The 16,772-nt window shown below is 44.3% G+C and overlaps 1 protein-coding gene across 6 annotated transcripts in view; it reads right to left on the bottom strand.

Annotated features, from left to right (window-relative positions):
- Window positions 1-445: 445 nt before the first annotated feature.
- The window catches only part of SRD5A1 (steroid 5 alpha-reductase 1), a 36,629-nt gene continuing 20,302 nt past the window's right edge, over window positions 446-16,772 (bottom strand). For 2 of the 6 annotated variants that reach the window (XM_003899484.5, XM_017959435.3), the window contains exons 3-5: window positions 15,013-15,114; window positions 8,446-8,596; window positions 1,574-2,932 (exon numbers count right to left, since the gene is read on the bottom strand). In XM_003899484.5, coding sequence (XP_003899533.1) covers window positions 2,866-2,932; window positions 8,446-8,596; window positions 15,013-15,114 — 320 coding nt within the window. In that variant the 3' untranslated portion in view covers window positions 1,574-2,865. The other 4 variants (XM_009208125.3, XM_031666082.1, XR_001903218.2 and 1 more) reach the window with 3 other exon arrangements.

Raw genomic sequence — 16,772 nt, 5'->3', positions numbered from 1 at the left:
ATACTGAAGAAAAACAGGATTTAAGCTCAACTGACCAGGACAGGCACCAAATTTATATAACCAGGGATCTTCCAACGGAACAGACCAAATGAGGTAGCTGTGCAGCTGGAGCCACAAACTGTGCTGCTTTCCTCTGTGTCCATCCTATGGAAGCCTTCTCCTTGCTCCCCCTAGTGGAGCTCCTTAACCATGTCTGGTTTGGAGCTGCCTAGTTCATGAATTGTTGTTTGATCAAATAAATTCTTTAAAATTTATTTGTGCCTCAGTTTACTGTTCAACAGAATGAGTTTTTATAGATTTTAGCATTCAAATCAGTTTTGTGAAAGGCTCATAGATGTGTACTGATACCTTATTAATGTTTCCCCAGTGACCAAAGACATTAAGCATCTTTGCATGTACTTATTTGCCACTGTATGTATTATTTGGTGAAGTGTCAGATCATTTGTCCATTTACAAAACATATGCTTTATTACTGAATTTTTATAGTTCTTTACATATTATGAATATTAAAATCTTTACCAGATATGTGATTTATAAATATTCATCAACAGTCCATTCTTTCACATTGCTGAGTAGTATTCCAGTATGTGATGTCCCACAGTGAGTGATGTCCATTCCTCTGTGGATGCTGAATCTCCCTGAAGTTATGATTTCTTTTTAAAAATTCCCTTTGATGCCTAGGATCATGTTTTCTTGAAGAGGCTTTCATTGTTCTTTCATGATGCAGATTTTTCTATGTACCAGGCGCTTCTTGCTCACTGGTTCACATTTTCTAAGAAGGACCAGAAAGTCTGAGCAGGAGAGTTAATTGCAGGGGCACCACGCCACCCCCAGCTTCCCTGCAGCTCGAGGCAGGAGGTAACCAGCCATTATGGGGCAGGATCCCTGAAGACCAAAATGTGGAGACTTAATTTTTTTCCTGGGATGCCAACACCTAGTTCTCCGTTTTTCCCCACTTAGTTAATTTTTGTGTTAGGACAGACCACCACCTCAGCCTACCTTTCTCTTCCCCGGCAATGGGCACATGGCTCATTTCTGGGCTCTCTGTGCTGTCCGTGGGGAGTGGGAGTGCAGAGGACACTGCTTTCTGCTGCGGGCACCATGTTTAGTTGGTCTCACTTTGAGGTGCTCATATCCCTCTGCCCTCTGTCAGCCCAGGTGTGAGGACCCAGGGTCTCGGCTGGGTGCGTGCTGTCATGGCCTCTCTGCTCTGCCACATCAGGCCCATCTCCACCCGTGCTGTGATCTGTCTGCAGTGATGACTCTCTCTCACTCTCTTTATGGGGCCACTCCCCCACTTAAACTCCTTTTAGGTGATTTCAACTGGGGTCAGGATAGAGACGGGAGAAGGAAAGGTGTATGTTCAGCTCATCAGATTTAACTGGAAGCTCTCAAGGCTACTTTAAAAATCATAAAAGCCATTCCCAATAAGCTTGTTTGTTTTAAAGGAAATCTCCTTTCCAAATCACTGTAGATAGTAAACAGAAGAAGTTGAAAAAACCAAATAAAAACAGGAAACATGATGAAAGAATGTTTCGATGTAACAACTAGTAAAAGAATTTGAGCTACCTTGTTAAATGGCAAAGTCTATTTATTATGTTGTTAAAGACAACTAAAACAAATGGCATTTAAAAACTCCAGATGAGACGATAAAGCAAAGAAATGCCAGATGAATTCATCAAGATAAAAAGCAGTATGGCAATGTTTTTATCAAAGTAGAATTCAAGTCATGAAGCATTCAACAGGAAGATTATTTTATACTGATAACAGGTACAGGCTATGAGGGAAAAGCTTTGCAAAGCAGCAACAGCAAAACAGAAAGCAAAAAACAATTAGAAGAAGATTAGCTATGGAAGAAAAAGAAGGCTGTAGAGAATCTTAACAATATAATTATTATGTTTCAATCGACAAAGAACAGGATAAATCTTAAAAAGTGGTCTTTTTACTGTTACAGAAGGTAATCATTCTTTACACTACAACGGAAAACTCAAAATCCACAAAGGAGAAATTTCACAGACAATAATCTCTACTATATCCATACGTGGAGAACAGAACAAAAAACTAGGTCTAGACTAGAGGACAAAGAGAAACCATGTCAGACCAGAGCATACTGATGGCTCATGGTGAGTGACCCATGGCCTAAAGGTGCCTGTTTAGGGCCCAGGAGCCACTTGCATGGCAAAGCAACTTACTCCATCTAAACCACCACCAGCACCCCTCCCTGCCTGGTGATGTCACCTGGGGGGCTGGGCTGGAACAAGTCCAGATGCCTTTGCCCCGCCTTGGAAGAGCCACAAGGAGCTTCCTCCTCTATCCCCAAGTTCTCCACTTACACACAGCACCTGACAATGAAGGTTGGCAAGTTTCCCCTGGGCCATGACTGCACAATGGCTACCCCCGGCCTCTGTGGCCTCCGAGAGAGGGCTCCAAGACATATCCCAGCCCTACAGGGGGAAAGCAACACTGCTGTTGACCTTGAAGGGATCACTGTAGGGGGCTATAGAAGGGATTGTGACATTTATTGTTCTGAAAATGCCATCAAAGACAGTTGTAAACTCTAGTCTTAGACACACTTGGCAAGATATAGCCAAAAGAGGTAAATTTGAAATTAGAACAAATGTCAGCAGTTATTACCTGGAGTTTGAAATTCTGATCTGTTACACAGTAGGATACTTCAACCTCCATTTCAGTTTATTTAAGTACTTATTAGGTAGCTTGCAAAATTACTAGAAAAAATATTTCTAGAGGACATCTTGAAAATGATGAAGTAGCAGGAAAATTACAAAGATATAACTTATTTACAAAGTCCCTAGAGAAACACCATTGGAAAGCTTCAACTTGAAGATAATTTCGTTGAAAATGCACTTAAAACAAAAATGGAATTAGAATTTTTCTGAACTTTGGATACTCTTCAAATTTCTGGAGGTACCACCTAAAAATAAGAAAAAAAAAAATTTTAAAGGGAATAATTCTGTCACTTAGACATTTAACAGATGCTAACAAAAGTGACAATATTTTTCATGACAAAAGACTATTCAGTTTTTAAATGTAGTAACAAAAACTTTGGCATTTCATACTTATAGTTTAATTTTGCCTATATCATGAAGAATTAAATATATCTAATCATAAAGTGTGATTCAGAAGAAGTAGCCCATAGAATTCAGCTTTCTATCTGGAAGGAAAATTACTGACATTTGATGAAAATACTGAACAGCACATTGTGGAGCTGTCTTTTCAGCCCCTGGGGAAAGCATGCAGGCTGGAGGAGGGGCAGGACCAAGTAGGTGCTTCTGAATATCTGCTGGTAGACTCTTAAGAGTCTTCTCCAGCCTGCAGTCGAGAACTACTGGCCTAGCCCAGGGTGTATAGAGTGGGCACCCAGCTGTGTACCAGGAGGCTCAGGAACAGCTCTTAGTAAGGATTCAGTGAAATCTGGGAAAATGTAGTACGGCGTTGTCCACAATTCAGCCTTGTGCTCAAAACAAACAGTATTTTCAGTTTTGATATAAATTGTATCAACGAAGGCATGCTCATTTGTTTTGGGGGTAATAGCCAGTTGGGAAAGGTGGCAACTAAGTGGATGGAGTAAAAATTAGAAATAATTTGACAAGATGGAGAAATAGTCATAAAAGGGAGTTTCTATAAACACACAAAGATTAACAGGCTAAAAATCATAAGAGAAAGCAATTAGCTCGCTGTTAATGTGGTAGAAACATATGAGGATGAGAAACTGAGAGGCAGTTGGCAAACCCCTGCTGGTCTTAGCTAAGTTTAACACCGGAATCCACAAATAGAGAATCTGAACATACTGGGCGGCCACGTTTACTTTTTTATGTTCTGTGTCCCCAAAAAGGCATGTAATAAGAACAATTCTAAGAAGTCGGTCAGGACTTCCAGGTCAAGGATCACTTCCCCTGGCATGAGGCCTCGAGACTGCAGCCTTTCCAGCTATGTGACTCAGTGGTGGCACATGGACCGGAGTGCCCAACACACAACGTGGCCAAGCCCAACAGCTGGTGTGAAACCTGTGAAAGTGGATTGCAAACATGTTCGCTGGTTAGAGGCTGAAGGTTTTCACAGCTGGTGTGAAGCCTGTAGAAGTGGACTGCAAACATGTTCGCTGGCTAGAGGCTGAAGGTTTTCACAGCTGGTGTGAAGCCTGTAGAAGTGGACTGCAAACATGTTTGCTGGTTAGAGCCTGAAGGTTTTCACAGGCCTGCTGGGATCCAGGCCATCCACCCCTTGCAAGTGCCGGAGAGCTTCCCCACGGGCCAGCGGCACTGGATGCCGCACAGGGACATAGCGGGTGAGCTCCTCTCTCCCAGAAACTGCCCGTGGAAGATGGGCACCCTGACCCGAAAAGTCAAGGGCAGAGTACATGACAGCAGGAGAGCCTGAAATGGGCAAACACGAGAGGGCAGGCGGGAGACAGGAGACACAGGACTGCCGCAGGACGCCGAGAAAACGCTCCTTCCAGCCAGGCTGGGCAGCAAGGCTGGGCTCTGTGACATCAGAAAGAACACGTGTGAGGTCAGGATGTTCTCACATAATGAAGGGATGTTGGCTGAAGAGGTTAAATGTATTTCACAGAAACCATTATATGGAAATAAAATATTTATTGTTAAATGATTAAATTTTTCTCACTCCTTAAAATACCTTTAAATTTTGCCTTTAAAGAGAATATTTGTTAGCAACCCAGCACAGGTGACTGTTTCTGACCTAGAGTTTAACTATCAATGCAATCATTTATGAATTTAAATACTAATTATTTCAGAAAGAATTTCATTGTAATACAGTTTTGTTTTTAGAACATTATAATCCGGCCAGGCGTAGTGGCTCACGCCTGTAATCCCAGAACTTTGGGAGGCCAAGGCGGGTGGATCGTGAGGTCAGGAGATCAAGACCATGCTGGCTAATGCGGTGAAACCCCATCTCTACTAAAAATACAAAAAAATTAGCCAGGCGCCTGTAGTGCCAGCTACTCGGGAGGCTGAGGCAGGAGAATGGTGTGAACCTGGGAGGCGGAACTTGCAGTGAGGCAAGATCGCGCCCCTGCACTCCAGCCTGGGCGACAGAGCGAGACTGTCTCAAAAAAAAAAAAAAAAAAAAAGAACATTATAATCCATCAAATGGAGTGCAAGGAATAGATCCTTGGCATGGTTTCTGTTGGAATACGTTTATTTGATGGCTTAATTAGTTGGGTTTATGAAAATATTTTTTTAAAAAGAGTTTTTATTTTATTCTCAGCTTGTAAGTCCTATATTTCTGAACATAATTCTGCAAAACTGAATTGATTAATTCTTCAGTACTTAAAACTGGTTTCACACTGACACCAATTTAAACAGCAAATGGATGACAAAGAGCTCTTTCAACTCATGAATTCTTCTGCAAAGAATATCTTTGGGTTTTTGTTAGCAAAGACTTTCATTTAGATAACTGAATTACTTATTTTCCATTTCTATATGTTTCATATTCATATACTGAGAGGGGTTTTCCTGTTTCCTGATTTCATTTGAAGAAACATCTTTACCACTGACTTGGTGTGCCCGTGTTCAATCTTACGCTGATCCATGTTTTTTTAAATGTCAGTGTTATCTCATTTGTTTTGTTTAAGAGAAATGAGCCATTACTTGCTTCTTAACATCAAATATTAGGAATGTAAAAGGATGGCATCTTCACCGGGAAGCGTGGCCCAGGCCGGGTGCAGTGCTGGGGGCAGCGGGGGCAGCGGGGACAGCGGGTGCAGCGGGGGCAGTGCTGGGGGCAGTGGGGGGGGCAGCGGGGGCAGCGGGGGCAGTGCTGGGAGCAGCGGGGGCAGCGGGGGCAGCGGGTGCAGTGCTGGGAGCAGCGGGGGCAGAGGGGAGGAAGTCAGACTCTAGAATGTATATTTAGAGTGATGACGTAGTATCTCAACCAAACCTGTGACAACAAAGTCATGTGGCAGAGGAGAAAACAGAAGGGTTCACAAATCATACTCCTGCCCTTACTTTCCCAGTCAATTTTAAATGGCCGGAAGGCTGGTGTATCAGTTCCCTGTGGCTGCTAGAACAAAGTTACCACACACTGGGTGGCTTATAATAACGGTCATCGATTCTCTCCCAGTTCTGGAGGCCAGAAGTTGGAAATCAAGGTGGCAGCAGGGCTCCGCTCCCTCTGGAGGTTCAGAGAAGGTTCCAGTCCCATCTCCTCCAGCTCTGGTGGTGCCACGTGTTCCTGGGCTCGTGGCTGCATCGCCCCTGCCTCTCTGTCCATCTTCCCGTGGCCTTCCCACTCTGTGTGATCACCTGGTGTGTATCTGTATCCACGTTTCCCCTTCTCATCTCAACTGAATACGTTCCCCAGTAAGGTCGCTTTCACAGGTACCAGGGCTTAGGACTCCCATATGACTTTTTGACGAACACAGTTCCCAGCACAGAGGGCCCATTCCTGGCCCACAGTGTTTTCTGCCATGCCTGGCATCGAGCCTCCTTCTCAAACCCTCTCTGCCTTCAGCACTCACTCAACTTCCTGCAGACCCCTCTGTTTTTCTCAGCAGCTGCAGGATTTAGGTAGGTCGTGGCTCTGCTTTTGTTCTCCTCACTGTATGTGTGAAAATACCAGGTCACTGGCACAATGGAGTGTCTCGAAAGAATGCAGGGCGCTGCCCTGAGAGCTTCATCAGCTTTCACATTTATGCTATCACTTCTTCAAGTATTAGACAGAGGCCAGCCACGTTGGCTCACGCCTCTAATCCTAGCACTTCGGGAGGCTGAGGTGCGAGGATTACTTGAGTCCAAGAGTTCAAGACCAGCTTGGGCAATATAGTGAGACCACAACTCTACAAAAAAATATAAAAAATTAGCCAGGCCTGGTGGCGTGTGCCTGTAATCCCAGCTACTCAGGAGGCTGAGGTGGGAAGATCACTTGAGCCCAGGAGGCAGAGGTGGCAGCAAGCTGAGATTGTGCCACCACACTCTAGCCTGGGTGACAGAGCGAGATGCTGTCTTAAAAAAAAAAAAAAAACTAGACAAAGAGATACTTCAGATATGACCTTTCTTCTTATTATCTCCAATAATCATCCTTTGCATCTGCAAACACGTGGTGAGGCTGGGAAGTACACCTAGGTACTTTTCCCACTATACCATGCTATCAATCTATTCTTCTTTTAGCTTTTTCTCTCTGTCCTCAGTCCCAAAAAAGATGATAAACTCCATGAAGAAGGACAGAGTTATACATTTTTGCACGCCTCATAGCATTGGCAGCTTTGGAGATTTTGATTAGATGTTTTGAGTGATAAAGCGAGTGGCTCAGGGCACACAGTAAATGTGCATACCAGGCTGGCTGCTTGCTAAGCCCAGTCTCCATCATTTATTGTCAGGGACACACGCCCATGTCAGGGCAAGTAGAGATTCCACGCTGTGGCTGAGATCTCTTCCTGTCAATGAGACGGGGCTCCTGGCAGGCCTCAGACTCTGCTCCTTGAACCTCAGTTTCCTCATCCATTGGGTTAGAAAGATGTTCTCTAAATTCACTTCAGCCTTGACATCCTTTGATTTCTTTTTCTTTCTTTCTTCCTTTTTGAGACTGAGTCTTACTCTATCAACCAGGCTAGAGTGCAGTGGCACGATATCGGCTCACTGCAACCTCCACCTCCCAGGTTCAAGTGATTCTTGTGCCTCAGCCTCCCAAGTAGCTGGGATTACAGGCGACCGCCACCATGCCTGGCTAATTTTTGTATTTTTAGTAGAGATGGGGTTTTACCATGTTGGCCAGGCCAGTCTTGAACTCCTGACCTCAAGTGATCCACTGGCCTCGGCCTCCCGAAGTGCTGGGATTACAGGCGTGAGCCACCGTGCCTGGTCCCTTTGATTTCTTTATGAGTGTGTTGGTCAAATGGCTCACAAGCCCTTTGGGGGATCAGATAAAAGCCAAGGACCTGGTCTCTGGAAAATGTCATTTTAGGGGGCACACGGAGCCTCTGTAGCCCATCAAGGACCCCAGGTTCAGAGCCATGGCCTGAGTCACCACATAGCTAGAGAGCTCTGTGTGCACGAGTTCTGCCAGTGTTGCCGGGCTCTGGGATTCACCTTCCTCTTCAGGAATTCCTCAACCTGCAGCATTCACAAGCTGGCCATTGGCTACTGCTCAGTCAGGCTTCTGTTTTAATCAGTGTTTCCCACTCAGAACCCCGAATCCCCTGCTTGGTGTCCAGCTGGACCATTGACTCCAGCAATGTCAATTCAGAGAGGCTAAGGACGTGGTGTAGAGAACAACTCTGCTTATGTGGCTCTGACCATTCCTTAGAGCTGGGTGATTCTACAGCTATCGGTTTGGTTTTGTACTTGTTTGGCCAAAGCACAGAATAAACTGGAATTCAGCAATTTAAATGAACACTTCAAAAATCTATCCTGAAAAAGAGTAATAATATAGTCAAAGAACAAATGGTAAAAGTGTTTTAAAACTTACTGATGATGCTCTTTTGCTCTACCAGATAAAAAACAAAATGTGAAGAAAGCAAAAGCTGCGCCTTGGACAGACCAGCTGGCCAGGGCATAGCCACACCACTCTATGATTTCTCCAAAATAGTTGGCTGCAGTTACGTATTCAAATAAGCCTCCTAGAAGAAAACATAGACCAAAGTAGTACATTTACTACAAAATGAAATATGGACTTCAGAGATGCTAGTGAATACTTACCTGGAGAACATAAATTCAAGAACGGAAAAATATTTCCCTTATAGGATGTTAATCAATAAGACATATCCAGCGTTACATGGTTTACTAATTCATATCACAGCTTCTGATCATCAACTACATATATATATATCAATACCCGTCTATGTGAATACATACATGTACAGTTACAGTGGAAGACACCACTAAACCACTGCACCTGTTGATGGATCATGCAAGCAGAGAATACAGAGTAACAACTAACAATGAACTAGCAAGTAAAATGGACCTAAATAGAACCCTAGAGCAATGAGTGACGAAGATATTCACTTTCAAGCACAGATTCATTCACTCATTCATTCATTCATTCATTCATTCATTCATTCATCACATCTTCACAAATGCGCTGAGTCAGTATTATGCCCAGGCACTTGGACAGACCCCCTCCCCACATCTAGAACCATAAACCCCAGTGTCATGAACAAAGAGAGCATGCAGCACATGGAGGGGGAGGAGTAGTGAGGGGCAGGGCACAGTAGTGAGGGGCCCTGGAACTGGGATGGGGTGGAGGAGGTCACCATCACAGAGTGGCTGGGAACAAGCCTCACAGGGAAGGTGAGGGTAGATTCAAGGCTTGCAAGTGAGGGCCAGCCTGGCAGGTGCTGGGGGTGCTCTCAGGAGTGCTCCAGGCAAGAGAAGAGATGCAGCAAAGGCCCTGAGGCAGAGAGCAATGGCTGGCACACTCCAAGGACCAGACGAGGGGCAGGGAGAGGGGTCCTAGCAGAGAAGGAGGGCAGGAGGCCCCTCCTTGGGACTTGGGACTCACCCTCAGGCTGTAGCTTTGTGGCTACTCAAGTGTGTTCTAGAGAGGCCTGATGTATTCTGCCCTGGGTTCCGGTTGGGCACTATGTCTGCAGAGCTGAGAAAATTCAGAAGGCATATAAGGACAGAGCATTTTTTAAAAAATTAGGCTGGGTGCAGTCGCTCACGCCTGTAATCCCAGAACTTTGGGAGGCTGAGGCAGGTGGATCATGTGAGGTCAGGAGTTCCAGATCAGCCTGGCCAACATGGTGAAACCTTGTCTCTGCTGAAAATACAAAAATTAACTAGGTGTGATGGTGCACGCCTGTAGTCCCAGCTACTCGGGAAGCTGATGAATAAGAATCGCTTGAACCCAGGAGGCACAGGTTGCAGTGAGCCGAGGTTGTGCCATTCATTGCACTCCAGCCTGGGTGACAGAGTTAGACTCTGTCTCAAAAAAAAAAAAAAAAAAAAAAAAAAGACAAACCGATTACACCCTAAGTCTTAAGACCAATTGTAACAAATACTGCAGCATAGGGTAGAGACTAGTTCTCTGAGCACACTGCAACTTACGTGCATGAGGGCTTTGGCTGGAGCTGAGATGATCTTTTTTTTTTTTTTTTTTGGAGTTTTGTATTTTTAGTAGGGACGGGGTTTCACCATGTTGGCTAGGCTGGTGTCGAATTCCTGACCTCAGGTGATCCACCTGTCTCAGCCTCCTAAAGTGCTGGCATTACAGGCGTGAGCGATGGCGCCCAGCCTGAGATGGTCTCTTTTTTAAAAAGAAAGAAAATGGTTTTGCTGAGCCCAAGACAGCAAAGTGCTTTTCTTTTTCTTATTGAAGGAAGGTGGGGGTGTGTAGATGTTTGCAATATTGAGCTCTCTACTACTTTTCTGTAAGCTTGAAATAATTCATAATTGTAAAATAATACTGATACGGTTTGATTTTGTGTCCCCACCCAATCTCATCTTGAACTGTGATCCCCACAGGACAAGGGAGGAACCCAGTGGGAGGTGACTGGATCATGGGGGCGGTTTCTTGTGCTAGTGAATTCTCATGAGATGTAATTGTTTGAAAGTGTGAGGCAGGTCCCCCTTCGCTTGTTCTCTCTCCTGCCGCCATGTGAAGGTCTTTGCTTCCCCTTCGCCTTCTGCCATGATGGTAAGTTTCCTGAGTCCTCCCCAGCCATGCGGAGCTGTGAGTCAATTAAACCTTTTTTCTTCATAAATGACCCACACTCAGGTAGTTCTTTATAGCAGAGTGAAAACAGACTAATACAAATAGCAACATTCATTGACAAACAAACTTTTTAATGACAATATAATACATAAAAATATCAAACTTAATGCCCAATAAATAGAATGTCATTCACAATGTGTGGGCATATGCACCTGCAGAAGCGCCTGCAAGAATGGACCCAAAGCATTCACAGCGCTGTTCCCTCTGAACCGTGGAGCTTAGTCACTGTCACTTTCTTTTTCACCCATTTCTGTAACTGCTTCAACTTTCTACAAGATGACATTAACGATCATCTGTATTTCAACAGAGCCCTGGGCAGCTGAATCCTAGACGTGGAAGGACCTTTGCACCCCGTCCTGCAGATGCCAGTCACCCAAAGGGCAGACAACCTGTGGGGAGGGCTGGGGCCATGATGCCTTCCCGCATGCAGCCTGCTCAGTGAACCTTCTCTCGGAGGGTCCAGTGTGGGGCACATTATTTGGTGGAACCATATGGGTGGACCAGTAAGCATGTAATTAGGCCGGAAAACCTGGAGATGCCAATCTGCCAAAAAATGTCGTCTTGAGACACAGGCTGCTTACAGACGCTGCATTACAAAACCACAAACTGGTCGTCACACACAGCCCACAGCACTTGCCCTAAGCCCCAGTTCAGCCTGTATGTACCGACTATGGGCATCCTATCTGTGCACCTCTCTTTATCTCTTTATTTGTTCATTTTGTCACTTGCTCCTTTGACACTAACCAGTTACGGCACCGTTATTAACAGAGTCCTGGGAAGCATTTCTGAAAGACCTCACGTAGTCACTGGATGTAGACGGCACACCTGTGTATTAGAAACCATGAGTGTGTCATGTAAAAACACCCTGCAAATTAAGAGTCTGCAGTGAGGGGGGCCAGTCACAAAGCCGACCATGGTGGAGTCCTCATGGGGCTCAGCACCCAGATTACCTATACCTGTAGTCTTCAAAACCTGACAGATTTTACACGAGGGACTCCAAAGCTAGGATAAAATTTTGGCTTCCACATTCCTTGGGCCTCTCATGGTGCTGCCTCTAAGGCCTTGGCACTGAATGTTGCCCTGAAGAATCTAACAAACCTTCCCTTATGAGCCACTCACGGCACGTGCAGATGATCATCACTGTTTCCTGTCGACTTTCCCTGGTATAGGGTGTGCACTTGCAAACGGCAGACGCTCTTGCATCTTGTTTTACTTCACAAAAGCTTTCTTGAATTAGTTTTTAAAATATGTTCTGTTTCAATGCTTTGGATTTCTTCTTCATGGACTTCAATGTGCCTAGGATGGATATATTTTCCTTACTTCTCCAGCTATCGCCAAAAACGTCATTCACAATAAGAATGATTTTTTTTTTTTTTTTGACAGGGTCTCCCTCTGGAGTGTAGTGGCGTAACTGAGGTTCACTGTAGCCACAAACTCCTGGGTTCAAGTGATCTTCCCACCTCAGCCTCCTGAGTGTCTGGGACCACAGGTGTGTACCACCATGCCTGGCTAATTTTCTTTCATTTTTCTTGTAGAGATGGGGGTCTAGCTATGTTGTCTAGGCTGGTCTCGAACTCCTGGCCTCAAGTGATCCTCCTGCCTCAGCCTCCTAAAGTGTTGGGATTACAGGTGTGAGCCACTGCACCCAGTCTAGATATCATATTCTTTGCTTTTTCATTTCTATCTTCTGATATGCTTCTGTGGTGTTTTTTTTTTCCCCCCCTGGTCTTGTGGGCCTTTTAATTTAATGATTAGAAATAAAGAATTTTGATCTTGTCTGATCTTGAAAGCTAAGCAAGGTCGAGCCTAGTTAGTACTTGGATAGGAGAAATTAAAAATTTGAGAAGCATTTTCTTTCTTAAGTCTCATGTGTCCCATGTCATCTGCACCGATGTCTGGTGCTACTTCCTGCTGCCTGAGAGTCACAGCCAAGCTTCTACATCTCCTTTGGCCTATCTGTTCTCAGAGATGCCATTGATGGCCATAGGCCGTTGGGAAGCTGGGTTGATTACTAGCTGCAGGAAGGAGGCTATGCACTGTAAGGAAATGTGGCAGGGAGGGGTCTCCCTTTACTGAGACAGAAAATAAGCTAAGTTTGTAGATTGCAGGTTCATTGCAGGTGTTCTTCAGCTGATGGGTATAGACCCTGCAACTGCTCCATTCACATTTTATTTGTATTTTTTACTTTTTTGAGACAGAGTCTCACTCTGTCGCCCAGGCTGGAGTGCAGTGGCATGATCTTGGCTAACTGCACCCTCTGCCTCCCAGGTTCAAGCGATTCTCGTGTCTCAGCCTTGTCTCAGCCTCCTAAGTAGCTGGGATTACAGGCATGTGCCACCACACCTGGCTAAATTTTGTGTTTTTAGTAGGGATGGGGTTTTACCATGTTGGCCAGGTTGGTCTTGAACTCTGGACCTCATGTGATCTGCCCAACTCGGCCTCTCAAAGTGCTGGGATTACAGGTGCAGCCACCACGCCTAGCCTCCATTCACATTTTAAAACTCATGTTGGAATTTTGATTACAATTTTCCCCTGCTTTGTGAAACATGTTTCTGCTCAGGTAAGTTTTGCTGCTTCTTTGCTGTCCCAATGTTATGACTGCACAGATTTGGGGATCGTACCTTTTTTGTTCTTCAGGTTTCAATATGTTGGATTAGAACAAGGATCAGACATGAGAGCAGGAAATGGAGGGAAAGAGGCTGAAAAGTTTTTGTGGCATCTCAACTAGTGTGGAACAGTGGACAGGACCCTCTGTATGAGGCACGTCAGGCCTTTCCGTGACCAGCCTGGCCCAGGAGGGCCCTCCCATGGGATCCTGCCATCTCTGGGGATGCCCTTTCTTTTGGAAGTGGTGTTTCTCAAATCTGCCAGTCTGTGGCTTCTGGCATCTTCTGTACCTTTTCATTCTCCCTCCCCCAGGACTGTGCCCTCTCCCTTCTTTGTCTGGCTCATGGCAGCCCCTCCTTAGGACAGCGCCCTCTCCTTCAGGGGACAAACACTTGCCAATGAATCTGGAATCATGCTGTTCCCCATGCAAGGGTGCTGGGCACAAAGCGAGGGGGCCACCATCCAGCTTACATTGCACTCTCCCAGCCACTGTACCTGCCAGAGGAAGTGGCTCCTTGGGATGACCCCATGAGGGTGCAGTTTGCTTATAAGCCCAACACCAAAGAGGGGATTCTTCCCCAATCCGCCCAGGGGCTGAATGGGTAATCAGCAGCCTGTCTAGGACTCTGTCATGTTTTCTCTTCTCTGCCACTTCTATCACACTACCATCACATGTGGAGCTGGCTTTGCTGATTCCAGGTTCTCAGGGTCACAGTTTTAGTAATTTGGGATTTGGAGCATTGTTTGTTTTTGTTGCTATTCTCATATGGTTTCTCGGAACATAAGTGGAAGAAGTTCAAACTAAGTGATGTCATGCCCTTTCTCCATTAAAGTTTTAGATTTCTGTACTTTACATTTTTTTTCTGAAACTCTATTGGTTTCTAGTCCTTTTTATGGTACATTGCTTCTTTACTCCTAATTGTAATTACTCGTTATAAAAAGCATTTAAAGTACTCACTTTATAATGTTTCCATTAATTCTAACATCTGAAACCTTTCACGTTGAATTACATTCTCCCTCATGGTGCTGTACTTCCTTGTGGGTTTTGTACCTCTTACTCTGTGGAGTGTGGCACATTGGGTTCTTTGAGACTCAGGTTGAATGCAGATCTGGGCTTTTGCTGGCCAGGAGAGTCCACCACCACCCTAGGCCACGGAAATTAATTCACGGCTTGAGATTTTTCATACTATACAAGTAGTGCGAATCTGGGTTATAAACCAGCATGGGGGTTGGTGCCTCGTCACAAATTCTCAAAAGACACGCTCCAGATTCCATCATTCACCTAGATCTTGTCCTCTGATGATTACTTCCTTTCTTGATAGTATACTGATGCGTTTAAGAAGATTTTCAAAATATTCCAACATTTTAAACTGTTTTCAGAGGAGGGTCAAAGTATCTATTCCATTATACTGCTAGAAACAGAAGTGTCAGACACTCCTTGTAAATCACACATTCTTCCTCATCCTCTCTTTCCAAGCACAGATATAACTGTAGTTTCTGCTTTGTTTAATAACTGTTCAGTTAGCCAGATTTGGATCTTTTGTTATTCTAATAAGACAATAATAATAGCACTTGTTATTAATAATGATGACTTACACTGAAAACTTGTAGCTAATAAATACCATGCTACTACTTCTTAGAGCTGGCAACACTAAAATAGACAGGCACCATGGCACACAACTTTCACAGAAATTCTTCACTTTCAGTACGTACCCCTTGGTATTTTGTATCCAGTCTCTCCTGGTTTTCTGAGATTCCTTAGGATATGATCTGAATGGATGTTTATCAACATACCCGTTAACCACAAGCCAAAACCTAAAGGAAAAAAATTGCAAGATGATTGTGGCTAATAAACCATAAAATTTCACTATGAGCCCCAGCCTGACTGAACAGTATTATTGCAACCCTTCATATTACCATTGTTAGTGCAACATATTAGCCATAACTGATAGTAAAAACCATCAAGCAACTTTGTCAGGTATGCTAAGCAGGGCTTTGTTTTTCTAATAATACAAATACATCATCTAATGTATTCAAAATATTTTGACCTGATCATCACAATCTACATTTTCAAGATGACAGGTATGGATAGAAATCTGACTTGGGCACAAGGCTCCTTTCTAGGGACCATCAGGGAGTCAGCCCACCAAACAGACTCATCCCACTTATTTCTCACAAAGTCTGCATGAGGCAATGCTACCATCTCCACCACATGGATCAGGAGGGGTGATGCTCCTGTGCTGCTCTGTCACCACTGGCCGTACACTGCCCCTTGAGGGGTGGCAGTTCCTAGGAGCCGATCTCTGGTCTTCTCTTATTTACGACCTCATTTGAACAAATTAATGCACATCCACATTTCCCCTACCGCAGAATTCCTGCAGGCTCATCAATCAGCATTCCTTGGTCAGTCCTTCTTCCTCGGTTCCTGACAACAGTCTACCATGGCTGGCTGCACGGCTCTCCCCAGAATCCCACGGTATCCCCAGTTTTCTCTCCTATTCTAACAAATCTGCAGGGATTTTTCATCACTTAAAGGAGAGTTCTTAGTATTACATCAATTAATTCCATCAAGAAAACGCTCAAGGCCAAAACAGTGCTTTATAAAAGAAATATTGATAAAAAGGGGTTAACTTGATGGTTCTGATATACTTTTTTAAAATGTGAAAGACAGATGCTGCTTAATGCCGGCATTTAGTTCAATATTAAATCAATGTACACGTGGGGTATCATTATTATTTGAGTCATCACATCAGTGACATGGAACACTTTTTCACAGAACTAGGACATGGAAAACCTTCTGGTCTATAGCAAGGGTTTCAAGATTTCTTCCTTCTGATTTTGCCACTATAATCAGCTTTTTTTTTTCTAAGCGGTTCATACCACGTTTTGTAATAGGTTTTGTAAGTCATTTATTGGATCCATACATTTATAGTTGATTTGCTATCTTTTGGGGATTTTAGTATTTCACTCCTAGGTAATTGGGCTTCGAATACGAGGTTCTAGAAAGAAATCATGTTGTCTAAATAACATGGCTACTTTATGTTTCTTCTAGGAGACAACCTCCCTTTATTGCTTAGATTGGAAGAAAACTAGTACTTGTGTTCATCTAAGCTAAATATTTAATTCCATTTATAAGAATCTTAAAATCTAGCTAGGCACAGTGGCTCACACCTATAATCCCAGCACTTTGGGAGGCCAAGATGGGTAGATCACTTCAGGCCAGGAGTTTAAGACCAGCCTGGCCAACATGGTGAAACCCCATCTCTACTGAAAATACATAAATCAGCCAGGTGCGATGGTGCACACCTGTAATCCCAGCTACTCCAAGGCTGATGCACAAGAATTGCTTGAGCCTGGGAGGCACAGGTTGCCATGAGCCAAGATTGTGCCACTGCACTCCAGCCTGGATGACAGGCTGCCTCAAAAAAAAAAAATTCTTAAAATCTTTCTATAAAATATTTTAGATTAACCAC

The sequence above is a fragment of the Papio anubis genome, chromosome 5 (assembly GCF_008728515.1).
Source record: "Papio anubis isolate 15944 chromosome 5, Panubis1.0, whole genome shotgun sequence".
In the NCBI taxonomy this organism is placed as follows: Eukaryota; Metazoa; Chordata; class Mammalia; order Primates; family Cercopithecidae; genus Papio; species Papio anubis.
This window is presented reverse-complemented; position numbering and strand designations above follow the sequence as displayed.